Here is a 27,882-nt window from a genome sequence, read left to right as displayed (position 1 = left end):
TATCTGTGTCCTCTGGTCCTAGACTCCCCCCACTACAGGAAACATCCTCTCCACATCCACTCTATCTGAGTCCTCTGGTCCTAGTCTCCCGCACATTAGGAAACATCCTCTCCACATCCACTCTATCTGTGTCCTCTGGTCCTAGACTCCCCCACGAGAGGAAACATCCTCTCCACATCCACTCTATCTGTGCCCTCTGCTCCTAGACTCCCCCACGAGAGGAAACATCCTCTCCACATCCACTCTATCTGTGTCCTCTGGTCCTAGACTCCCCCACTATAGGAAACATCCTCTCCACATCCACTCTATCTGTGTGCTCTGGTCCTAGACTCCCCCACTATAGGAAACATCCTCTCCACATCCACTCTATCTGTGTCCTCTGGTCCTTGACTCCCCCACTATCGGAAACATCCTCTCCACATACACTCTATCTGTGTCCTCTGGTCCTAGACTTCCCAAACTATAGGAAACATCCTCTCAACATCCACTCTATCTGTGTCCTCTGGTCCTAGACACCCCCACGAGAGGAAACATCCTCTCCACATCCACTCTATCTGTGTCCTCTGGTCCTAGACTCTCCCACTATAGGAAACATCCTCTCCACATCCACTCGATCTGTGGTCCTAGACTCCCTCACTATAGGAAACATACTCTCCACATCCACTCTATCTGTGTCCTCTGGTCCTAGACTCCCCCACTATAGGAAACATCCTCTCCACATCCACTCTATCTGTGTCCTCTGGTCCTAGACTCCCCCACTATAGGAAACATCCTCTCCACATCCACTCTATCAGTGTGCTCTGGTCCTAGACTCCCCCACTATAGCAAACATCCTCTCCACATCCACTCTATCTGTGTCCTCTGGTCCTAGACTCCCCCCACTACAGGAAACATCCTCTCCACATCCACTCTATCTGTGTCCTCTGGTCCTAGTCTCCCGCACATTAGGAAACATCCTCTCCACATCCACTCTATCTGTGTCCTCTGGTCCTAGACTCCCCCACGAGAGGAAACATCCTCTCCACATCCACTCTATCTGTGCCCTCTGGTCCTAGACTCCCCCACGAGAGGAAACATCCTCTCCACATCCACTTTATCTGTGTCCTCTGGTCCTAGACTCCCCCACTATAGGAAACATCGTCTCCACATCCACTCTATCTGTGTGCTCTGGTCCAAGACTCCCCCACTATAGGAAACATCCTCTCCACATCCACTCTATCTGTGTCCTGTGGTCCTAGACTTCCCCACTATAGGAAACATCCTCTCCACATCCACTCTATCTGTGTCCTCTGGTCCTAGACTCCCCCACTATAGGAAACATCCTCTCCACATCCACTCTATCTGTGTCCTCTGGTCCTAGACTCCCCCACTATAGGAAATATCCTCTCCACATCCACTCTATCTGTGTCCTCTGGTCCTAGACTCCCCCACTATCGGAAACATCCTCTCCACATACACTCTATCTGTGTCCTCTGGTCCTAGACTTCCCAAACTATAGGAAACATCCTCTCAACATCCACTCTATCTGTGTCCTCTGGTCCTAGACTCCCCCACTACAGGAAACATCCTGTCCACATCCACTCTATCTGTGTCCTCTGGTCCTAGACTCCCCCACTATAGGAAACATCCTCTCCACATCCACTCTATCTGTGTCCTCTGGTCCTAGACTCCCCCACTATAGGAAACATCCTCTCCACATCCACTCTATCTGTGTGCTCTGGTCCTAGACTCCCCCACTATAGCAAACATCCTCTCCACATCCACTCTATCTGTGTCCTCTGGTCCTAGACTCCCCCCACTACAGGAAACATCCTCTCCACATCCACTCTATCTGTGTCCTCTGGTCCTAGTCTCCCCCACTATAGGAAACATCCTCTCCACATCCACTCTATCTGTGTCCTCTGGTCCTAAACTCCCCCACGAGAGGAAACATCCTCTCCACATCCACTCTATCTGTGCCCTCTGGTCCTAGACTCCCCCACGAGAGGAAACATCCTCTCCACATCCACTCTATCTGTGTCCTCTGGTCCTAGACTCCCCCACTATAGGAAACATCCTCTCCACATCCACTCTATCTGTGTGCTCTGGTCCTAGACTCCCCCACTATAGGAAACATCCTCTCCACATCCACTCTATCTGTGTCCTCTGGTCCTAGACTCCCCCACTATAGGAAACATCCTCTCCACATCCACTCTATCTGTGTCCTCTGGTCCTAGACTCCCCCACTATCGGAAACATCCTCTCCACATCCACTCTATCTGTGTCCTCTGGTCCTGGACTCCCCCACTATAGGAAACATCCTCTCCACATCCACTCTATCTGTGTCCTCTGGTCCTAGACTCCCCCACTATCGGAAACATCCTCTCCACATACACTCTATCTGTGTCCTCTGGTCCTAGACTTCCCAAACTATAGGAAACATCCTCTCAACATCCACTCTATCTGTGTCCTCTGGTCCTAGACTCACCCACTACAGGAAACATCCTCTCCACATCCACTCTATCTGTGTCCTCTGGTCCTAGACTCTCCCACTATAGGAAACATCCTCTCCACATCCACTCTATCTGTGGTCCTAGACTCCCTCACTATAGGAAACATACTCTCCACATCCACTCTATCTGTGTCCTCTGGTCCTAGACTCCCCCACTATAGGAAACATCCTCTCCACATCCACTCTATCTGTGTCCTCTGGTCCTAGACTCCCCCACTATAGGAAACATCCTCTCCACATCCACTCTATCTGTGTGCTCTGGTCCTAGACTCTGCCACTATAGCAAACATCCTCTCCACATCCACTCTATCAGTGTCCTCTGGTCCTAGACTCCCCCCCCTACAGGAAACATCCTCTCCACATCCACTCTATCTGTGTCCTCTGGTCCTAGTCTCCCGCACATTAGGAAACATCCTCTCCACATCCACTCTATCTGTGTCCTCTGGTCCTATACCCCACGAGAGGAAACATCCTCTCCACATCTACTCTATCTGTGCCCTCTGGTCCTAGACTCCCCCACGAGAGGAAACATCCTCTCCACATCCACTCTATCTGTGTCCTCTGGTCCTAGACTCCCCCACTATAGGAAACATCCTCTCCACATCCACTCTATCTGTGTGCTCTTGTCCTAGACTCCCCCACCATAGGAAACATCCTCTCCACATCCACTCTATCTGTGTCCTCTGGTCCTAGACTTCCCCACTATAGGAAACATCCTCTCCACATCCACTCTATCTGTGTCCTCTGGTCCTAGACTCCCCCACTATAGGAAACATCCTCTCCACATCCACTCTATCTGTGTCCTCTGGTCCTAGACTCCCCCACTATAGGAAACATCCTCTCCACATCCACTCTATCTGTGTCCTCTGGTCCTAGACTCCCCCACTATCGGAAACATCCTCTCCACATACACTCTATCTGTGTCCTCTGGTCCTAGACTTCCCAAACTATAGGAAACATCCTCTCAACATCCACTCTATCTGTGTCCTCTGGTCCTAGACTCCCCCACTACAGAAAACATCCTCTCCACATCCACTCTATCTGTGTCCTCTGGTCCTAGACTCTCCCACTATAGGAAACATCCTCTCCACATCCACTCTATCTGTGGTCCTAGACTCCCTCACTATAGGAAACATACTCTCCACATCCACTCTATCTGTGTCCTCTGGTCCTAGACTCCCCCACAATAGGAAACATCCTCTCCACATCCACTCTATCTGTGTGCTCTGGTCCTAGACTCCCCCACTATAGGAAACATCCTCTCCACATCCACTCTATCTGTGTCCTCTGGTCCTAGACTCCCCCACTATAGGAAACATCCTCTCCACATCCACTCTATCTGTGTCCTCTGGTCCTAGACTCCCCCACATTAGGAAACATCCTCTCCACATCCACTCTATCTGTCCCCTCTGGTCCTTGACTCCCCCACTATAGGAATCATCCTCTCCACATCCACTCTATCTGTGTCCTCTGGTCCTAGACTCCCCCACGAGAGGAAACATCCTCTCCACATCCACTCTATCTGTGGTCCTAGACTCCCCCACTATAGGAAACATCCTCTCCACATCCACTCTATCTGTGTCCTCTGGTCCTAGACTCCCCACTATAGGAAACATCCTCTCCCCATCCACTCTATCTGTGTCCTCTGGTCCTAGACTCCCTCACTACAGGAAACATCCTCCCCACATCGACTCTATCTGTGTCCTCTGGTCCGAGACCCCCCCACTATGAGAAACATCCTCTCCACATCCACTCTGTCTGTGTCCTCTGGTACTAGACTCCCTCACTACAAGAAACATCCTCTCAACATCCACTCTATCTGTGTCCTCTGGTCCTAGACTCCCCCACTATAGGAAACATCCTCTCCACATCCACTCTATCTGTGTGCTCTGGTCCTAGACTCCCCCACTATAGGAAACATCCTCTCCACATCCACTCTATCTGTGTCCTCTGGTCCTAGACTCCCCCACTATAGGAAACATCCTCTCCACATCCACTCTATCTGTGTCCTCTGGTCCTAGACTCCCCCACTATAGGAAACATCCTCTCCACATCCACTCTATCTGTGTTCTCTGGTCCTAGACTCCCCAACTACAGGAAACATCCTCTCCACATCCACTCTATCTGTGTCCTCTGGTCCTAGACTCCCCCCACTATAGGAAACATCCTCTCCACATCCACTCTCTCTGTGTCCTCTGGTCCTAGACTCCCCCACTATAGGAAACATCCTCTACACATCCACTCTATCAGTGTCCTCTGGTCCTAGACTCCCCCCCCTACAGGAAACATCCTCTCCACATCCACTCTATCTGTGTCCTCTGGTCCTAGTCTCCCGCACATTAGGAAACATCCTCTCCACATCCACTCTATCTGTGTCCTCTGGTCCTATACCCCACGAGAGGAAACATCCTCTCCACATCTACTCTATCTGTGCCCTCTGGTCCTAGACTCCCCCACGAGAGGAAACATCCTCTCCACATCCACTCTATCTGTGTCCTCTGGTCCTAGACTCCCCCACTATAGGAAACATCCTCTCCACATCCACTCTATCTGTGTGCTCTTGTCCTAGACTCCCCCACTATAGGAAACATCCTCTCCACATCCACTCTATCTGTGTCCTCTGGTCCTAGACTTCCCCACTATAGGAAACATCCTCTCCACATCCACTCTATCTGTGTCCTCTGGTCCTAGACTCCCCCACTATAGGAAACATCCTCTCCACATCCACTCTATCTGTGTCCTCTGGTCCTAGACTCCCCCACTATAGGAAACATCCTCTCCACATCCACTCTATCTGTGTCCTCTGGTCCTAGACTCCCCCACTATCGGAAACATCCTCTCCACATACACTCTATCTGTGTCCTCTGGTCCTAGACTTCCCAAACTATAGGAAACATCCTCTCAACATCCACTCTATCTGTGTCCTCTGGTCCTAGACTCCCCCACTACAGAAAACATCCTCTCCACATCCACTCTATCTGTGTCCTCTGGTCCTAGACTCTCCCACTATAGGAAACATCCTCTCCACATCCACTCTATCTGTGGTCCTAGACTCCCTCACTATAGGAAACATACTCTCCACATCCACTCTATCTGTGTCCTCTGGTCCTAGACTCCCCCACAATAGGAAACATCCTCTCCACATCCACTCTATCTGTGTGCTCTGGTCCTAGACTCCCCCACTATAGGAAACATCCTCTCCACATCCACTCTATCTGTGTCCTCTGGTCCTAGACTCCCCCACTATAGGAAACATCCTCTCCACATCCACTCTATCTGTGTCCTCTGGTCCTAGACTCCCCCACATTAGGAAACATCCTCTCCACATCCACTCTATCTGTCCCCTCTGGTCCTTGACTCCCCCACTATAGGAATCATCCTCTCCACATCCACTCTATCTGTGTCCTCTGGTCCTAGACTCCCCCACGAGAGGAAACATCCTCTCCACATCCACTCTATCTGTGGTCCTAGACTCCCCCACTATAGGAAACATCCTCTCCACATCCACTCTATCTGTGTCCTCTGGTCCTAGACTCCCCACTATAGGAAACATCCTCTCCCCATCCACTCTATCTGTGTCCTCTGGTCCTAGACTCCCTCACTACAGGAAACATCCTCTCCACATCGACTCTATCTGTGTCCTCTGGTCCGAGACCCCCCCACTATGAGAAACATCCTCTCCACATCCACTCTGTCTGTGTCCTCTGGTACTAGACTCCCTCACTACAAGAAACATCCTCTCAACATCCACTCTATCTGTGTCCTCTGGTCCTAGACTCCCCCACTATAGGAAACATCCTCTCCACATCCACTCTATCTGTGTGCTCTGGTCCTAGACTCCCCCACTATAGGAAACATCCTCTCCACATCCACTCTATCTGTGTCCTCTGGTCCTAGACTCCCCCACTATAGGAAACATCCTCTCCACATCCACTCTATCTGTGTCCTCTGGTCCTAGACTCCCCCACTATAGGAAACATCCTCTCCACATCCACTCTATCTGTGTTCTCTGGTCCTAGACTCCCCAACTACAGGAAACATCCTCTCCACATCCACTCTATCTGTGTCCTCTGGTCCTAGACTCCCCCCACTATAGGAAACATCCTCTCCACATCCACTCTCTCTGTGTCCTCTGGTCCTAGACTCCCCCACTATAGGAAACATCCTCTACACATCCACTCTATCTGTGTCCTCTGGTCCTAGACTCCCCCCACTACAGGAAACATCCTCTCCACATCCACTATATCTGTGTCCACTGGTCCTAGTCTCCCCCACATTAGGAAACATCCTCTCCACATCCACTCTATCTGTCCCCTCTGGTCCTTGACTCCCCCACTATAGGAATAATCCTCTCCACATCCACTCTATCTGTGTCCTCTGGTCCTAGGCTCCTCCACTATAGGAAACATCCTCTCCACATCCACTCCATCTGTGTCCTCTGGTCCTAGACTCCCCCCACTATAGGAAACATCCTCTCCACATCCACTCTATCTGTGTCCTCTGGTCCTAGACTCCCCACTATAGGAAACATCCTCTCCCCATCCACTCTATCTGTGTCCTCTGGTCCTAGACTCCCTCACTACAGGAAAAATCCTCTCCACATCCACTCTATCTGTGTCCTCTGGTCCGAGAACCCCCCACTATGAGAAACATCCTCTCCACATCCACTCTGTCTGTGTCCTCTGGTCCTAGACTCCCTAACTACAAGAAACATCCTCTCCACATCCACTCTATCTGTGTCCTCTGGTCCTAGACTCCCCCACTATAGGAAACATCCTCTCCACATCCACTCTATCTGTGTGCTCTGGTCCTAGACTCCCCCACTATAGGAAACATCCTCTCCACATCCACTCTATCTGTGTCCTCTGGTCCTAGACTTCCCCACTATAGGAAACATCCTCTCCACATCCACTCTATCTGTGTCCTCTGGTCCTAGACTCCCCCACTATAGGAAACATCCTCTCCAAATCCACTCTATCTGTGTCCTCTGGTCCTAGACTCCCCCACTATAGGAAACATCCTCTCCACATCCACTCTATCTGTGTCCTCTGGTCCTAGACTCTCCCACTATAGGAAACATCCTCTCCACATCCACTCTATCTGTGGTCCTAGACTCCCTCACTATAGGAAACATACTCTCCACATCCACTCTATCTGTGTCCTCTGGTCCTAGACTCCCCCACAATAGGAAACATCCTCTCCACATCCACTCTATCTGTGTGCTCTGGTCCTAGACTCCCCCACTATAGGAAACATCCTCTCCACATCCACTCTATCTGTGTCCTCTGGTCCGAGACCCCCCCACTATGAGAAACATCCTCTCCACATCCACTCTGTCTGTGTCCTCTGGTACTAGACTCCCTCACTACAAGAAACATCCTCTCAACATCCACTCTATCTGTGTCCTCTGGTCCCAGACTCCCCCACGAGAGGAAACATCCTCTCCACATCCACTGTATCTGTGTCCTCTGGTCCTAGACTCCCCCACTATAGGGAACATCCTCTCCACATCCACTCTATCTGTGTCCTCTGGTCCTAGACTCCCCACTATAGGAAACATCCTCTCGCCATCCACTCTATCTGTGTCCTCTGGTCCTAGACTCCCTCACTACAGGAAACATCCTCACCACATCGACTCTATCTGTGTCCTCTGGTCCGAGACCCCCCCACTATGAGAAACATACTCTCCACATCCACTCTGTCTGTGTCCTCTGGTACTAGACTCCCTCACTACAAGAAACATCCTCTCCACATCCACTCTATCTGTGTCCTCTGGTCCTAGACTCCCCCACTATAGGAAACATCCTCTCCACATCCACTCTATCTGTGTGCTCTGGTCCTAGACTCCCCCACTATAGGAAACATCCTCTCCACATCCACTCTATCTGTGTCCTCTGGTCCTAGACTCCCCCACTATAGGAAACATCCTCTCCACATCCACTCTATCTGTGTCCTCTGGTCCTAGACTCCCCCACTATAGGAAACATCCTCTCCACATCCACTCTATCTGTGTCCTCTGGTCCTAGACTCCCCCACTATAGGAAACATCCTCTCCACATCCACTCTATCTGTGTTCTCTGGTCCTAGACTCCCCCACTACAGGAAACATCCTCTCCACATCCACTCTATCTGTGTCCTCTGGTCCTAGACTCCCCCCACTATAGGAAACATCCTCTCCACATCCACTCTCTCTGTGTCCTCTGGTCCTAGACTCCCGCACTATAGGAAACATCCTCTACACATCCACTCTATCTGTGTCCTCTGGTCCTAGACACCCCCCACTACAGGAAACATCCTCTCCACATCCACTCTATCTGTGTCCTCTGGTCCTAGTCTCCCCCACATTAGGAAACATCCTCTCCACATCCACTCTATCTGTCCCCTCTGGTCCTTGACTCCCCCACTATAGGAATCATCCTCTCCACATCCACTCTATCTGTGTCCTCTGGTCCTAGACTCCCCCACTATAGGAAACATCCTCTCCACATCCACTCCATCTGTGTCCTCTGGTCCTAGACTCCCCCCACTATAGGAAACATCCTCTCCACATCCACTCTATCTGTGTCCTCTGGTCCTAGACTCCCCACTATAGGAAACATCCTCTCCCCATCCACTCTATCTGTGTCCTCTGGTCCTAGACTCCCTCACTACAGGAAAAATCCTCTCCACATCCACTCTATCTGTGTCCTCTGGTCCGAGACCCCCCCACTATGAGAAACATCCTCTCCACATCCACTCTGTCTGTGTCCTCTGGTCCTAGACTCCCTAACTACAAGAAACATCCTCTCCACATCCACTCTATCTGTGTCCTCTGGTCCTAGACTCCCCCACTATAGGAAACATCCTCTCCACATACACTCTATCTGTGTGCTCTGGTCCTAGACTCCCCCACTATAGGAAACATCCTCTCCACATCCACTCTATCTGTGTCCTCTGGTCCTAGACTCCCCCACTATAGGAAACATCCTCTCCACATCCACTCTATCTGTGTCCTCTGGTCCTAGACTCCCCCACGAAAGGAAACATCCTCTCCACATCCACTCTATCTGTGGTCCTAGACTCCCCCACGAGAGGAAACATCCTCTCCACATCCACTCTATCTGTGTCCTCTGGTCCTAGACTCCCCCACTATAGGAAACATCCTCTCCACATCCACTCTATCTGTGTGCTCTGGTCCTAGACTCCCCCACTATAGGAAACATCCTCTCCACATCCACTCTATCTGTGTCCTCTGGTCCTAGACTTCCCCACTATAGGAAACATCCTCTCCACATCCACTCTATCTGTGTCCTCTGGTCCTAGACTCCCCCACTATAGGAAACATCCTCTCCACATCCACTCTATCTGTGTCCTCTGGTCCTAGACTCCCCCACTATAGGAAACATCCTCTCCACATCCACTCTATCTGTGTCCTCTGGTCCTAGACTCCCCCACTATCGGAAACATCCTCTCCACATACACTCTATCTGTGTCCTCTGGTCCTAGACTTCCCAAACTATAGGAAACATCCTCTCAACATCCAGTCTATCTGTGTCCTCTGGTCCTAGACTCCCCCACTACAGGAAACATCCTCTCCACATCCACTCTATCTGTGTCCTCTGGTCCTAGACTCTCCCACTATAGGAAACATCCTCTCCACATCCACTCTATCTGTGGTCCTAGACTCCCTCACTATAGGAAACATACTCTCCACATCCACTCTATCTGTGTCCTCTGGTCCTAGACTCCCCCACGAGAGGAAACATCCTCTCCACATCCACTCTATCTGTGTCCTCTGGTCCTAGACTCCCCCACGAGAGGAAACATCCTCTCCACATCCACTCTATCTGTGTCCTCTGGTGTTAGACTCCCCCACTATAGGAAACATCCTCTCCACATCCACTCTATCTGTGTGCTCTGGTCCTAGACTCCCCCACTATAGGAAACATCCTCTCCACATCCACTCTATCTGTGTCCTCTGGTCCTAGACTCCCCCACTATAGGAAACATCCTCTCCACATCCACTCTATCTGTGTCCTCTGGTCCTAGACTCCCCCACTATCGGAAACATCCTCTCCACATCCACTCTATCTGTGTCCTCTGGTCCTGGACTCCCCCACTATAGGAAACATCCTCTCCACATCCACTCTATCTGTGTCCTCTGGTCCTAGACTCCCCCACTATCGGAAACATCCTCTCCACATACACTCTATCAGTGTCCTCTGGTCCTAGACTTCCCAAACTATAGGAAACATCCTCTCAATATCCACTCTATCTGTGTCCTCTGGTCCTAGACTCCCCCACTACAGGAAACATCCTCTCCACATCCACTCTATCTGTGTCCTCTGGTCCTAGACTCTCCCACTATAGGAAACATCCTCTCCACATCCACTCTATCTGTGGTCCTAGACTCCCTCACTATAGGAAACATACTCTCCACATCCACTCTATCTGTGTCCTCTGGTCCTAGACTCCCCCACTATAGGAAACATCCTCTCCACATCCACTCTATCTGTGTCCTCTGTTCCTAGACTCCCCCACTATAGGAAACATCCTCTCCACATCCACTCTATCTGTGTGCTCTGGTCCTAGACTCCCCCACTATAGCAAACATCCTCTCCACATCCACTCTATCTGTGTCCTCTGGTCCTAGACTCCCCCCACTACAGGAAACATCCTCTCCACATCCACTCTATCTGTGTCCTCTGGTCCTAGTCTCCCGCACATTAGGAAACATCCTCTCCACATCCACTCTATCTGTGTCCTCTGGTCCTAGACTCCCCCACTATAGGAAACATCCTCTCCACATCCACTCTATCTGTGTCCTCTGGTCCTAGACTCTTCCACTATAGGAAACATCCTCTCCACATCCACTCTATCTGTGGTCCTAGACTCCCTCACTATAGGAAACATACTCTCCACATCCACTCTATCTGTGTCCTCTGGTCCTAGACTCCCCCACAATAGGAAACATCCTCTCCACATCCACTCTATCTGTGTGCTCTGGTCCTAGACTCCCCCACTATAGGAAACATCCTCTCCACATCCACTCTATCTGTGTCCTCTGGTCCGAGACCCCCCCACTATGAGAAACATCCTCTCCACATCCACTCTGTCTGTGTCCTCTGGTACTAGACTCCCTCACTACAAGAAACATCCTCTCAACATCCACTCTATCTGTGTCCTCTGGTCCCAGACTCCCCCACGAGAGGAAACATCCTCTCCACATCCACTGTATCTGTGTCCTCTGGTCCTAGACTCCCCCACTATAGGGAACATCCTCTCCACATCCACTCTATCTGTGTCCTCTGGTCCTAGACTCCCCACTATAGGAAACATCCTCTCGCCATCCACTCTATCTGTGTCCTCTGGTCCTAGACTCCCTCACTACAGGAAACATCCTCACCACATCGACTCTATCTGTGTCCTCTGGTCCGAGACCCCCCCACTATGAGAAACATACTCTCCACATCCACTCTGTCTGTGTCCTCTGGTACTAGACTCCCTCACTACAAGAAACATCCTCTCCACATCCACTCTATCTGTGTCCTCTGGTCCTAGACTCCCCCACTATAGGAAACATCCTCTCCACATCCACTCTATCTGTGTGCTCTGGTCCTAGACTCCCCCACTATAGGAAACATCCTCTCCACATCCACTCTATCTGTGTCCTCTGGTCCTAGACTCCCCCACTATAGGAAACATCCTCTCCACATCCACTCTATCTGTGTCCTCTGGTCCTAGACTCCCCCACTATAGGAAACATCCTCTCCACATCCACTCTATCTGTGTCCTCTGGTCCTAGACTCCCCCACTATAGGAAACATCCTCTCCACATCCACTCTATCTGTGTTCTCTGGTCCTAGACTCCCCCACTACAGGAAACATCCTCTCCACATCCACTCTATCTGTGTCCTCTGGTCCTAGACTCCCCCCACTATAGGAAACATCCTCTCCACATCCACTCTCTCTGTGTCCTCTGGTCCTAGACTCCCGCACTATAGGAAACATCCTCTACACATCCACTCTATCTGTGTCCTCTGGTCCTAGACACCCCCCACTACAGGAAACATCCTCTCCACATCCACTCTATCTGTGTCCTCTGGTCCTAGTCTCCCCCACATTAGGAAACATCCTCTCCACATCCACTCTATCTGTCCCCTCTGGTCCTTGACTCCCCCACTATAGGAATCATCCTCTCCACATCCACTCTATCTGTGTCCTCTGGTCCTAGACTCCCCCACTATAGGAAACATCCTCTCCACATCCACTCCATCTGTGTCCTCTGGTCCTAGACTCCCCCCACTATAGGAAACATCCTCTCCACATCCACTCTATCTGTGTCCTCTGGTCCTAGACTCCCCACTATAGGAAACATCCTCTCCCCATCCACTCTATCTGTGTCCTCTGGTCCTAGACTCCCTCACTACAGGAAAAATCCTCTCCACATCCACTCTATCTGTGTCCTCTGGTCCGAGACCCCCCCACTATGAGAAACATCCTCTCCACATCCACTCTGTCTGTGTCCTCTGGTCCTAGACTCCCTAACTACAAGAAACATCCTCTCCACATCCACTCTATCTGTGTCCTCTGGTCCTAGACTCCCCCACTATAGGAAACATCCTCTCCACATACACTCTATCTGTGTGCTCTGGTCCTAGACTCCCCCACTATAGGAAACATCCTCTCCACATCCACTCTATCTGTGTCCTCTGGTCCTAGACTCCCCCACTATAGGAAACATCCTCTCCACATCCACTCTATCTGTGTCCTCTGGTCCTAGACTCCCCCACGAAAGGAAACATCCTCTCCACATCCACTCTATCTGTGGTCCTAGACTCCCTCACTATAGGAAACATACTCTCCACATCCACTCTATCTGTGTCCTCTGGTCCTAGACTCCCCCACTATAGGAAACATCCTCTCCACATCCACTCTATCTGTGTCCTCTGGTCCTAGACTCCCCCACTATAGGAAACATCCTCTCCACATCCACTCTATCTGTGTGCTCTGGTCCTAGACTCCCCCACTATAGCAAACATCCTCTCCACATCCACTCTATCTGTGTCATCTGGTCCTAGACTCCCCCCACTACAGGAAACATCCTCTCCACATCCACTCTATCTGTGTCCTCTGGTCCTAGTCTCCCGCACATTAGGAAACATCCTCTCCACATCCACTCTATCTGTGTCCTCTGGTCCTAGACTCCCCCACGAGAGGAAACATCCTCTCCACATCCACTCTAACTGTGCCCTCTGGTCCTAGACTCCCCCACGAGAGGAAACATCCTCTCCACATCCACTCTATCTGTGTCCTCTGGTCCTAGACTCCCCCACTATAGGAAACATCCTCTCCACATCCACTCTATCTGTGTGCTCTGGTCCTAGACTCCCCCACTATAGGAAACATCCTCTCCACATCCACTCTATCTGTGTCCTCTGGTCCTAGACTTCCCCACTATAGGAAACATCCTCTCCACATCCACTCTATCTGTGTCCTCTGGTCCTAGACTCCCCCACTATAGGAAACATCCTCTCCACATCCACTCTATCTGTGTCCTCTGGTCCTAGACTCCCCCACTATAGGAAACATCCTCTCCACATCCACTCTATCTGTGTCCTCTGGTCCTAGACTCCCCCACTATCGGAAACATCCTCTCCACATACACTCTATCTGTGTCCTCTGGTCCTAGACTTCCCAAACTATAGGAAACATCCTCTCAACATCCAGTCTATCTGTGTCCTCTGGTCCTAGACTCCCCCACTACAGGAAACATCCTCTCCACATCCACTCTATCTGTGTCCTCTGGTCCTAGACTCTCCCACTATAGGAAACATCCTCTCCACATCCACTCTATCTGTGGTCCTAGACTCCCTCACTATAGGAAACATACTCTCCACATCCACTCTATCTGTGTCCTCTGGTCCTAGACTCCCCCACGAGAGGAAACATCCTCTCCACATCCACTCTATCTGTGTCCTCTGGTCCTAGACTCCCCCACGAGAGGAAACATCCTCTCCACATCCACTCTATCTGTGTCCTCTGGTGTTAGACTCCCCCACTATAGGAAACATCCTCTCCACATCCACTCTATCTGTGTGCTCTGGTCCTAGACTCCCCCACTATAGGAAACATCCTCTCCACATCCACTCTATCTGTGTCCTCTGGTCCTAGACTCCCCCACTATAGGAAACATCCTCTCCACATCCACTCTATCTGTGTCCTCTGGTCCTAGACTCCCCCACTATCGGAAACATCCTCTCCACATCCACTCTATCTGTGTCCTCTGGTCCTGGACTCCCCCACTATAGGAAACATCCTCTCCACATCCACTCTATCTGTGTCCTCTGGTCCTAGACTCCCCCACTATCGGAAACATCCTCTCCACATACACTCTATCAGTGTCCTCTGGTCCTAGACTTCCCAAACTATAGGAAACATCCTCTCAATATCCACTCTATCTGTGTCCTCTGGTCCTAGACTCCCCCACTACAGGAAACATCCTCTCCACATCCACTCTATCTGTGTCCTCTGGTCCTAGACTCTCCCACTATAGGAAACATCCTCTCCACATCCACTCTATCTGTGGTCCTAGACTCCCTCACTATAGGAAACATACTCTCCACATCCACTCTATCTGTGTCCTCTGGTCCTAGACTCCCCCACTATAGGAAACATCCTCTCCACATCCACTCTATCTGTGTCCTCTGTTCCTAGACTCCCCCACTATAGGAAACATCCTCTCCACATCCACTCTATCTGTGTGCTCTGGTCCTAGACTCCCCCACTATAGCAAACATCCTCTCCACATCCACTCTATCTGTGTCCTCTGGTCCTAGACTCCCCCCACTACAGGAAACATCCTCTCCACATCCACTCTATCTGTGTCCTCTGGTCCTAGTCTCCCGCACATTAGGAAACATCCTCTCCACATCCACTCTATCTGTGTCCTCTGGTCCTAGACTCCCCCACGAGAGGAAACATCCTCTCCACATCCACTCTATCTGTGCCCTCTGGTCCTAGACTCCCCCACGAGAGGAAACATCCTCTCCACATCCACTCTATCTGTGTCCTCTGGTCCTAGACTCCCCCACTATAGGAAACATCCTCTCCACATCCACTCTATCTGTGTGCTCTGGTCCTAGACTCCCCCAATATAGGAAACATCCTCTCCACACCCACTCTATCTGTGTCCTCTGGTCCTAGACTTCCCCACTATAGGAAACATCCTCTCCACATCCACTCTATCTGTGTCCTCTGGTCCTAGACTCCCCCACTATAGGAAACATCCTCTCCACATCCACTCTATCTGTGTCCTCTGGTCCTAGACTCCCCCACTATCGGAAACATCCTCTCCACATCCACTCTATCTGTGTCCTCTGGTCCTGGACTCCCCCACTATAGGAAACATCCTCTCCACATCCACTCTATCTGTGTCCTCTGGTCCTAGACTTCCTCACTACAAGAAACATCCTCTCCACATCCACTCTATCTGTGTCCTCTGGTCCTAGACTCCCCCACTATAGGAAACATCCTCTCCACATCCACTCTATCTGTGTGCTCTGGTCCTAGACTCCCCCACTATAGGAAACATCCTCTCCACATCCACTCTATCTGTGTCCTCTGGTCCTAGACTCCCCCACTATAGGAAACATCCTCTCCACATCCACTCTATCTGTGTCCTCTGGTCCTAGACTCCCCCACTATAGGAAACATCCTCTCCACATCCACTCTATCTGTGTCCTGTGGTCCTAGACTCCCCCACTATCGGAAACATCCTCTCCACATCCACTCTATCTGTGTCCTCTGGTCCTAGACTTCCCCACTATAGGAAACATCCTCTCAACATCCACTCTATCTGTGTCCTCTGGTCCTAGACTCTCCCACTATAGGAAACATCCTCTCCACATCCACTCTATCTGTGTCCTCTGGTCCTAGACTCCCCCACTATCGGAAACATCCTCTCCACATCCACTCTATCTGTGTCCTCTGGTCCTAGACTTCCCCACTATAGGAAACATCCTCTCCACATCTACTCTATCTGTGTCCTCTGGTCCTAGACTCCCCCACTATAGGAAACATCCTCTCCACATCCACTCTATCTGTGTCCTCTGGTCCTAGACTCCCCCACTATAGGAAACATCCTCTCCACATCCACTCTATCTGTGTCCTCTGGTCCTAAACTCCCCCACTATCGGAAACATCCTCTCCACATACACTCTATCTGTGTCCTCTGGTCCTAGACTTCCCCACTATAGGAAACATCCTCTCCACATACACTCTATCTGTGTCCTCTGGTCCTAGACTTCCCCACTACAGGAAACATCCTCTCCACATCCACTCTATCAAGGCCTTTCAACATTCAATAGATTTCAACGTGGTCACCCCTCATTCTAGTGAGTACAGGCTCAGAGCCATCAAGTGTTCTTGTATGACAAGCCTTTCAATCCTGGAATCATCTTCATGAATCTCCTTCGAACCCTCTCCAATGTCAGCATGTTCTTTCTAAAGAAACTGCTCACGATACACCAAGTGAGGCCTCAACAATGCTTTATAAACCCTCAACATTACATCCTTGCTTTAATATCCTTGTCCTCTAAAAATGAAAGCTAACATTGTGTTTTCCTTCCTCACCACAGACTCAACCTGCGAATTAACCTTTAGCGAATCCTGCATGACGACTCCCAAGTCCTTTTGCAGGATTAAGTCTGTCATTGGTGGCAAAGAAAATTTTGTAACGCCTGTGAATATTGACGCTGCAGAGGTAATACTGACAGACTCTCCACCTCCACAGCTGTGGGTATCACCAGCTTTTCAAGATTGTTTGTTGTCTTTCTTTAGTGTAAAAGAGAGATCGTCACTTTGGATCCAATGCAGTGTGAAAAAAACACAATACGCAGAGAAACAATAATAACATAGCAACAAAAAGCACAATAAATACAAAAGCAATCCTATAACTGTTTAAGTGTAGTGCATGTTGACAAACTCCTCTAGATATGGAGTGGAAAGTGTATTGACTGGCTGCATCACGGCCTGGTATGGGAACTCCAATGCCTTTGAAAGGAAAGTCCTCGTGCATTCGGCCCAGTACATCACAGGTAAAGCTCTCCCTAGCATTGAGCACATCTACATGAAACACTGTCGTAGGAAAACAGCATCCATCATCAGAGATCCTCGCCACCCTCTCTTCTCACCACTGCCATTGGGTAGAAGGTATGAGAGCCTCAGGACTCGCACCAGCACGTACAGGAACAGTTCCTACCCCTCAACCATCAGACTCTTGAACAAAAGGGGATAACTTCACTGACTTGCCCATTCATTGAGATGTTCCCACAACCACTGATCTCACTTTAAGGACTCTTTATCTCATGTTCTCATTATTTATTGCTATTTATTTATTTGCGCAGTTTGTTGTCTTCTGCACTCTGGCTGATCTTTCATTGATCCTGTTTACAGTCACTATTCTATAGATTTGCTGAGAAAAAGAATCTCGGTGTTGTATATGGTGACATATATGTACTCTGATAATAAAATTTACTTTGAACTTAGAATATACATAAGATTGACTTATATACAGAGATTGATTGTATTTTTTTAAATGTTAATTTAGAAATACAGCGCAGTAGCAGGCCCTTTCAGACTAATGAGCTTGTGCCGGCCATGTGACCAATTAACATCCTAAGCTGTGCTGTACACCTCTTTGGAACGTGGGAGGAAACTGGAGTTGCCTGAGGAAACCCACCTGGAAACGGGGATCAGGGTTTCGGGACTGGAAGTGAGGGGCAGGCGGTTCAGCCCGCAGCTCGGCTCTGAGCTGAACTCTGGACTCTCTGTGGATTTCCGTTCAGAATGTTACTCGCTTATGTTTTTTCTCTCTCTGCACACTGGGTGTCTGGACGGACTTTTTTAACGGGTTGTTTTGGGTGCTGAGGGGCTGTGTAGAGAAGTAGCTGATATGGATGTAGAATTCCACACTGGTAGTGACCTTCCCTCTCTCAGAGTTTGGTCTCACCTCAGCTTTGTTGTGTCAAACCAGTCAACACCTCCACCCAATAGCCCCCATCACCCACACCCGCCAGCTGTGTACTCTGTGCCCTTTATGTACTTAGAATCAATATTATGGCGATGTTGTATAAAATGCCAGTGAAGCCTAATTTGGAGTATCGTGTGCAGTTTTGGTCACCTACCTACAGGAAAGATGTAAATAAGGTTGAAAGAGTACAGAGGAAATTTACTAGGATGTTGCCAAGCCTGGATGGCCTGAGCTATAAGGAAAGATTGAATAGGTTAGGACTTTATTCCTTGGAAGGTAGAAGATTGAGAGGAGATTTGATAGAGGCATACAAAATTATGAGATATATAGATAAAGTAATTGCAGGCAGGTAGGGTGGGCCTACAACCGGAGATCATGGGCTAAGGGTGAAAAGTTTAAAGAGAATATGAGGGGAACACTCAGAGGGCGGTGAGGGCATGGAATGAGGCGACAGGGCAAGTGGTGCAAGCGAGCTCAATTTCAATGTTTAAGAGAAGTTTAGGAAGGTACATGGGTAGGAGGGGTAGGAAGGGCTACTGACCGGCTGTAGGTCAACGTGAGTAGGCAGTTTAAATGGTTCAGCAACGACTAGATGGGTCGAAGGGTCTGTTTCTGTGTGGTATTTTTCTATGACTCTAAACAATCTGACTATATAAGCTAATTTTACGTATATACATCCACAGTTAGTTGTGAGGCCCTCCGCTAGTTGGGGTTGACCGTGGACGTTGCGTCCTCGCTGTCTAGATGGACAAACTGGGCAGTACGATATGGGGAGTGAGCTTCCCTCCACGCACCTGATGAACCCAGAGGAACGGCAGAGACCAATACAGTTTGGCAGCAGCGGCATCACAGGAGTTACCAGTCGGCTTTGAACTCAGTGTAGGATGGCCTTTTAGACCCTAGCTCGGGACACTGCAGAATTACAAAAGGAAATTACTCACCTGAGAATGTGAGGTGCTCTGGGAGAGTGCTGTCGCTCGAGGGCAAGGTGAGAGTGCACAGGGTTGTAGGCTGGTCCAAGGTCTGATCCAACAGAGGCATCATTTAATGAGAAGAGAGAAACAGCTCTCTGAACTAGAAGAAAAACAGAATGGAATAATCACTGGAACACCGAGTTTAGGAGAAGTCTTCTGTGTTACCTGCTCACTATCGTACCTCTGAGGTGGAGGCCGGGGCACAGAAGGGGTGACCCCTGTTAGAGCATTTTCTGCGTTAGCACATATAGTAAATAACTTCAGCAACCAATCTTCAGTTCCGAATATAAACAGTAGATTAAATCTAAACTGCAGCTCTGAACAATGGGTTCCTAAGAGCCATGAACTACAGTTAATTGGAAGAGCTGGCAAAGCTGATTTAAGTTCATTATCTGGGGATGTCTGTAGTGTGGGTGTGAAGGTTGTATGTAGTTCAAAGAAAGCTGTAAATATGGAATTGTCCTTTGATCTTTAGCATATAAGATGTCATGTAGTGTTACGTCCAACAGACCTTCTTCCTCCGAAAGGGTCTCTATATGAGGTCTGCTGTGTCTCGTTTTGTTGAATGAAGACACTGCTTCAGATCTACCAATACTCCTCTCTGGTGACTTTGTTCACGCGACAACATTTGCCATTCCCACTGCCCAGACAGTCTGCCCGTGAACAGAGCAGGTGACCACTTTGTAAAATCTCTGTTCAGTCCACAAGTTGGGCCATGAGTACCAGTCCCCTGTTACTGCCAATTTCCCACCTCACTCGCTTCCTGACCCGGTGTCTCTGCGGACTCCCACTCCAGCCTAACAACTCACAACAGAAATTCCGGAACCTATGCCTCGTTCCCCCCCCCCCCCCCCCTCCAGGTACGTCGTAGCCCTTTGGGCCTAAAATTCAACAATTTCAGATAACCCGTCGTTCCAGTTTGTCCTGCTTGGGCAGTTCTGATGTCACCACCTCCAAGATTTACTCAGTTCTGTTTTCATTCCCTTATCTGCCTGGCTGGGTGTTCTGTTCCTGGCAATCTCTTCAGTTTCAGACGTCCAGTATCCCTGCATCATTAACGTTTACTCTTCGTAACCAGGGATCACTGAAATCACATTCAAATCTAATGCTACCAACCACCAGTGAATGTCCTCCATCAGCATTCCCCTTCCAATCTACTTGGAAAGTCTCTTAACTTGCTTTCACAGGAAAGCAGAAGTTTCTGGTGAGTGAATTGGTAAATATTACCGATCTTTTGAAAGCAGCATTCTTAGCCATTCTTCCACCATGAACTCCTTCAGCAGTTCAGTGAAGCCTATGACAGGGTGGTGACATCCCTCCCAAAGGGGGTTCTTCCCTCCGCGAGCCTTCCGTAGAAAAATCTGCCAAGCGATCTTGGTCATGGAAAGAACATGACGCCCACGTCATATGACACGGCACAGAATGAACGAATGAATGACCGAGCGAACACGAGGAAATCTGCAGATGCTGGAAATTCAAATTCCTGACGGAGGGTCTAGGCCCGAAACGTCGACAGCGCTTCTCCCTATAGATGCTGCCTGGCCTGCTGCGTTCCACCAGCATTTTGAATGAATGACCGAGCTAAGTTTCAGTTAGAGGTTAGTGAAAGTAAACATTTTTCCATCCAAGTTCACAGACCCCTGGAATGTATCGGGGGTCTGTGGACCTCAGGTTCAGAAACCCTGCTCTTGAAGTTTACGTGACTGAAGTGAATCTTTCCTGAACCAGACGCAAGAATGCACTGGGCATTCAGCCTGTTTCCAGTTGATCTGCCCCACTTCAGGTGACAAGAGTATCAATAAGCCTTTAACAGAATATTTATTCCAATCACTCCTTTACTGAGCAAAATCGAGGTGTTGTTTGCATTTGCATTGAGCCCACGGATTTGTCAGGCTTGAATTTGAAGGGACAGAGCTGCATTTCATGGTGGTTTGGGTGAGATTAGAGTTTGGGAATAAGTACAGATAAGGCCTGACAATGAAACGAAAGAACACCGAGTTTTTTGCTGCAACCCTTTTGTTCCACTGTCACCGCTTCAATTAACATTTCCCCTCTTTGTCTAGATGCAACCGAAAACCAATCCTGTTGTACAGTTGATACTGGTCAGCAATCGGCCTGTATAAAACAATGCAGAGCCCCACTGTGTTTTACTCTGTGGTGGGATGATCCAGACTTTGTTTCACACCGTCTCAAATCTCAGGATATTCAGAGCAGCTGAACCGCAGAAACAACCACTGCCAAGTTTCACTGACCAGTTTGAGGTGTGGCTCTCCCAGCGGTTTCAGGTTATCCCTTGTTCAACTGCTGCGCCTTCTCACAAGAGGAATCCACGTGTTTGGGCATCGCCGTAGGTTAACGGTTATTGCAAAACCTTACAGTGCTCTCGATCGGGATTCAAATCAAATCAACTATCACCACCCACGCTCTGCTTTTGCAACTCCCTTGTCCATTCGTCCCTCCCCACCGATCTCCCTCCTGGCACTTATCCTTGCAAGTGGAACAAATGTTACACCTGCTGCCCCTACACCTCCTCCCTCACCACCATTCAGAGCCCCAAACGTCCTTCCAGGTGAGGCGACACTTCACCTGTGAGCCTACTGGGGTCACGTACTGTGTCTGGTGCTCCCAGTGTGGCCTCCTGTATATCGGTGAGATCCGACATAGAGTGAGAGGCCACTTTATCGACGTGCTACCGACGCTGCATCCGCCAGGGGTAATGGGATCTCCCAGTGGCCACCCATTTTAATTCCACTTCCCATCCCCATTCCAACTTGCCAATCCATGGCCTCCTCCACTGTTGCGATTAGGTTGGAGGAACAACATGAACAACGTCTGGGTAGCCTCCAACCTGATGGCATGAACGTAAATTTCTCAAACTTCAAGTAATGTATCCCCCCACCCCCCACCATCCCCTTTTCCCTCTCTCATCTTATCTCCTTGCTTGCTCTTTGCCTCCCTTCGGTACTGCTCCCCCCTTTTCTTCCTTCCATGGCTTTCTGCCCTCTTCTATCAGACTTGCCCTTCTCTAGCCCTGTATCTCTTTCGCTAATCAACTTCCCAGCTCTTTACTTTATCTGTTCCCCTCCTGGTTTCACCTATCACCTTGAGTTCCTCCCTCCATCCTCCCACCTTTTAAATCTACTCGTCATCTTTTTTCCTCCCATTCTGCTGAAGGCTCTCGGCCCAAAATGTCGGCTGTACTTTTTCCCATCGATGCTGCCTGGTATGCAGAGTTCCTCCAGCATTTTGTGTCTGTGGCTTTAATTAATATTCAACCTTATATGGAAACAGCTGGACAGAACATTGTTCCTCTAGGGTCAAGGTACAAAACATACACAGCACATTCAAAATAATGAACAAAACAAAACGACACATCTATAGCCCAAGACACTGAGGTCCACGTCCTGCACGTTGATGGTACATTTCACTGCAACCCAGCCTGTCATTTCACTAATCGAACACTGGAGGGCAGCACTGACAGGCGAGGCCAGCTTCCAATGCCACCCTACATCACCTCTGGCATCTCCTCACTTGGGCTCCAGCAACAGGCAAGCCCATGGTTTGAGGCCTAGTCCTTGCTCAACCAAGACCACGCAGCTCCCACACTGACCGTCTATCCACGCAGCTCCCAGGTAGACAGGCCTGTGGCATCTTATATTATCAATGTCTAACAGGGTCTTGCAAGCGCAAGAGGAACGTCCAAGACATAACCGCCGCCGTCCGTAACGAGTTTGTATCTTCACCTCGTGATGGCGTGGGTTCCCACCAGGTGCTCCAGTTTCCTCCCACATTCCAAAAATGTACAGTTAGGGTTAGTGAATCGTGGGCACCTAAGTGTCCACAAGCTTGTGAGCTGCCCCCAGCACATCCTCGGACTGTGTTGGCTACTGACAAATCAAACTTATTTTTAGCTTTATATTTGAATTACATTTACATGGAAAGTAGTGACAGGGGTTTATGAGCCTGCACTTTCACTTTGCCAACTGTTTGCATGAGAACTTGTCAACTGCCTTTATATCAGAGCAGGAACAATTAACTCCCAACCCTAAAACAAGTCGCCTTTAACAAATTAACAAAATGAACACAAAATGCCCAAGGAACTCATCAGGTCAGGCAGCATCTATGGAGAGGAATAAATAGTTAATGTTTCAAGCTGAGTCCCTTCATGAGGGCTGAACTAAATCCTGACTAGGCAGTATTGGAAATCACAGTACTTTTTAATAATGCTTTTAATAATAATGCAGCTAAACTAATAGTTTATTACCTTTCTCATTTTTCATTAGCACATTACCCACATGATGAAATTGTTTTAATTATGTAGCCTATTAACTCATTTATTTCTCTTTAAGGAATTTTTATCTATAAAAGTGGCAGACCTTTCTGAAGCGCCATCTTTATTCTTTTCTCTCAGCATTAATTCCCCCTTAGCATAATTTCTCAGACATTTATTTAGTTTGCTTAGTATTTACATGTTTGTTAGCACACTAAAATAAACCGTAATCTCAGAATTAAGACTGCCCATCATTCTTGACTCCTGGAAGAACCCTGAGAATCAGATATTAAACAGAGATCCAACAGTAGATACATTAAGGGCATTTAAGTGACTCATAGATAGGCACATGATGACAGATGAATATTGGGCTACGTGGGAGGGAAGAGTTAGATTGATCTTAGAGTAGGTTAAAGGGTCAGCACAACATTGTGGGCGGAAGGGCCTGTACTGAGCTGTATTGTTCTATGTTAAGGACAAATTCATCAGGGGTGATCTGCGTTGAACCTTTGCAACCTCATGGCAGGGTCCATGGAACTCCTGTGTCCTCCACTGACATGTAGCTTTGCTTAGAGTCTCTATTGTGTCCCAGACACAGCTAAATGGATTAATGGTCAAGAAATCAACAAAATTTATGTTTTTGATTGAAGAAATAGCAAACAGATACTACTAATTCCTGTTAGATTTCTGTATTTTATAAAATATTTAATTAGGAATTTGAGATATATTGTATCACAAAGACTCTAGCAAAAAGCTGGTTTCTACAGACGTACCATTCTAAATGGCTGCATCGCTGTCTGGTATGGAGGGTACTAGATTCTCCACCATCAGGAATATCTTCAAAAGATGATGTCTCAAAAGGTGGCCTCCATCATTAAGAAACCTTATTGCTCAGGACATGATGTCTTCTCATTGCTACCATCAGGGGTGAGGTACAGGAGCCTGAAGTCACATACTCAACGTTTTGGGAACAGCTTCTTACCTTCCTTCATCAGCAAATTTCGATAGATGTACCATGGAGAATGTTCTAAGTGGTTGCATCACTGTCTAGTAGGGATTGGAGAAAAACCTACAAAGGGTTGTAGACTCTGCCATCTCCATCATGGGTGCTCGTCTCCTCTCCATTGAGAATATTTTCAAAAGATGATGCCTCAAAAAGGTGCCATCCATCATTAAGATGAGGGGCATGGATCGTGTGGATAGTCAGAGGTCTTTTCCCCAAGGCTGAAATGGCTAGCATGAGAGGGCACGGCTTTAAGGTGCTGGGGAGTAGGTACAGAGGAGATGTCAGGAGTAAATATTTTACGCAGAGAGTGGAGAGTACATGGAATGGGCTGACGGCAACAGTGGTGGAGGCCGATATGATAGGGTCTTTTAAGAGGCTCCTGGACAGGCATATGGAGCCCAGAAAAGTAGAGGGCTATGGGTAACCCGAGGTAATTTCTCAGGTAAGGACATGTTCGGTACAGCTTTGTGGGCTGAAGGGCCTGTATTGTGCTGTAGGTTTTCTATGTTTCCATTAAGGACCCCCATCACCCAGGATACACTGTGTTCTCATTGCTACCATCACGGAGGTGATACAGGAGGCTGAAGACACACACTCAACATTTCAGGAACAGCTTCTTCCCCTCCACTAACAGATTTCTGAATGGACAATGAACCCATGAACGCTACCTCACTATTTTTGTTTCCTTTCACACTACTTATTTTTAAACTGTATTTCTTATCATTTATATCATATTGTATGCATTGCATTGTCCTGCTGCAGCAAAACATCACATTTCACAAAAAATGTTATTGATAATTTTTGCTTTAAGTTGGGAATCCCTTCACAGAACGAGTCTTACCCTCATATGCTTTGGCAACACTGACCAGGCTGGACCATTCCAGCTCCGTCTCCGGGTCTGGCAGCGGCATCAGTCCCGGATCGTTACGACGCACAGGTAATCGGTCTCGCACGTCACTCAGTGACAGCTCAGAGGCAGACATGTTATCTGGGCAGAAGAGACAACGCAGGATTCGTCACCAGAAATAAAAGTGGAGATCTTGCGTTGAACTATTACAACTATCCCTTACACAGTTAAGAGTGTGCTGACACGGGAGGGTTCAGAGGAGGTTCACAAGAATGATTCTGGGAATGAAAGGGTTATTGGATGAAGGGGGTTTGATGGCTCTGGGCCTGTACTCACTGGAGTTCAGAAGAATGAGGGGTGATCTCATTGAAACCTATCGAATGTTGAAAGGCCTCAATAGAGTGGATGTAGAGTGCATGCTTCTCTGGGGGAGTCTAGGTTAGACTCAATATCCTTAACAATATCTCTTATTTGCTGTGCCCCGAATGGTGTAGTGTTTGTTATATTTTGGCTTTGATTTTCTGTCCTGGTTCCCCCATCTCTGATAGTAACTTGGGGATGGGAGGGGACCTCATCAGAACCATATCTATTACATCATTCCGATCCATAATGATCTTCTTCCCCTCTTTCAGATCCTAAACCACATATTATTCCTCTGTGTGAAGCAAGTTGGCTCTGCATTAAACACTTTGAATTATTTCCAGTGTCACTTTTTCTTTTCACGTGCAGATTGCTTGTTCAGGATCAGTGAAAGACGCACCCTGCCCCATCTTCAACTTTGTCATTATTTTGTTCTATTTATATTTACCAATATTCTAACAACTTACCAGTTTTCACTACAACATACTGCAGGGTTTAAAAAGTTTCAATATTTAGTGTGGGTGCCCGGTGTCCCTGACACCCATTCATTATTGGATAGTTTACTCATTTCTTTTCTCATATTATCTCAGAAACATTTCACATGTCCATGATGCTGGGTCAATCTGTGTGTGTCCCTGACACGATAAAAGTATCCAATCTGTTTGTACACATGTGGTCAACCTGTATAAGTGTCTCCAACACTGAAAACCTCTCTTCCATGCATCCTAGACCAACAAAGAATGTTCACGTCTTTCCTTACTCAAAGTCTCTGTTGTCAAGCCAAATGCGCTGGAATCAAGACGAGAGAAACTGATCAACTCAAGACCATAGCATTGATCGCAGTGCATAGGGCGAAAGTGAAACAACACTGAACACATGGATTAAAGTTCCAAATTTATGAGGGCAAAGATCACGCAACCAACAAGCAGAAACATCTTCGAAATTCACATGAAAGTCTTACTTTTCTTTTCGTAAGTGGGTGGGGGAGGCTGATTCAGCCTGCGAACGGGTAGTGTTTGGTATGGGTAGGTGCTGGTGAAGATGACATCACTCGGCAATGCCTGGTCGATGGCTGTGAGCTGGGAATTGGGGAAAGTCGGCTCCCTTCGGCCACTGCAGATACTTTCATCAGACACTGTCCTCTGTAGGCTCTTCCGTGAAGAATGCTAGAAAACAGCAAGGAAATTCCTTGTTTTTTTAATAAAAAAAAATACAAACAGGCGCATAGCAGCATAAACAATTCCTTTAAAATTTAGAAAAATGGAACGTTACGAGGGAGGGGAGGGTAGATAGAGTAGGTTAAAGGGTCAGCAGAACATTGTGGGCTGAAGGGCCTGTACTGTTCTATGCTCTTTGTAATTCACTAAATTCATTTCAACCATCAAAGTTCAAATTATATTTATTATTATAGTATGTATATGCTACCATATACAGTACTGTGCAAATGTCTCGAGCACATATATGTAGCTAGAGTGCCTAGGGCGCACTGCACTGCAGTAATTCTATGTATTGCACTGTACTGCTGTGTGTGTGTCCTTGAGCAAGGCACTTAACCACACATTGCTCTGCGACATCACCGGTGCCAAGCTGTATGGGTCCTAATGCCCTTCCCTTGGACAACATCGGTGGTGTGGAGAGGGGAGACTTGCAGCTTGGGCAACTGCCAGTCTCTCATAAAAAAAAACCCTGCCCAGGCTTGCGCCCTGGAAACTTTCCAAGGTGCAAACCCATGGTCTGCTGACACTAACGGATGCCTACATCTACATATATATGTGCCTAAGGCTTTTGCACAGAACTGTAAATGTGTCTAAGACTTATTGCACAGTACTGCATAGATGCCTAAGACTTTTGCACTGTACTGTAATGTGCTGAACACTTTTGCACCCCAAATTGCCACCTGAGACCTCTGATCGTACCACCAC

At 48.4% G+C, this 27,882-nt stretch overlaps 1 protein-coding gene across 10 annotated transcripts in view; it reads right to left on the bottom strand.

Moving 5' to 3' along the window:
* Positions 1-27,882, bottom strand: part of sipa1l3 (signal-induced proliferation-associated 1 like 3) — a 391,364-nt gene that overhangs the window by 11,539 nt on the left and 351,943 nt on the right. For all 10 annotated transcript variants that reach the window (XM_059985106.1, XM_059985105.1, XM_059985113.1 and 7 more), the window contains 3 exons: positions 26,922-27,126; positions 25,595-25,741; positions 19,445-19,577 (listed from right to left, as the gene is read on the bottom strand). In XM_059985106.1, coding sequence (XP_059841089.1) covers positions 19,445-19,577; positions 25,595-25,741; positions 26,922-27,126 — 485 coding nt within the window. The remainder of the gene's footprint in view (positions 1-19,444; positions 19,578-25,594; positions 25,742-26,921; positions 27,127-27,882) is intronic.

The sequence above is a fragment of the Hypanus sabinus genome, chromosome 11 (assembly GCF_030144855.1).
Source record: "Hypanus sabinus isolate sHypSab1 chromosome 11, sHypSab1.hap1, whole genome shotgun sequence".
Classification (NCBI taxonomy): Eukaryota; Metazoa; Chordata; class Chondrichthyes; order Myliobatiformes; family Dasyatidae; genus Hypanus; species Hypanus sabinus.
Note: the sequence above shows the minus strand (reverse complement) of the source record. Positions and strands in the feature narration are given on the sequence as shown.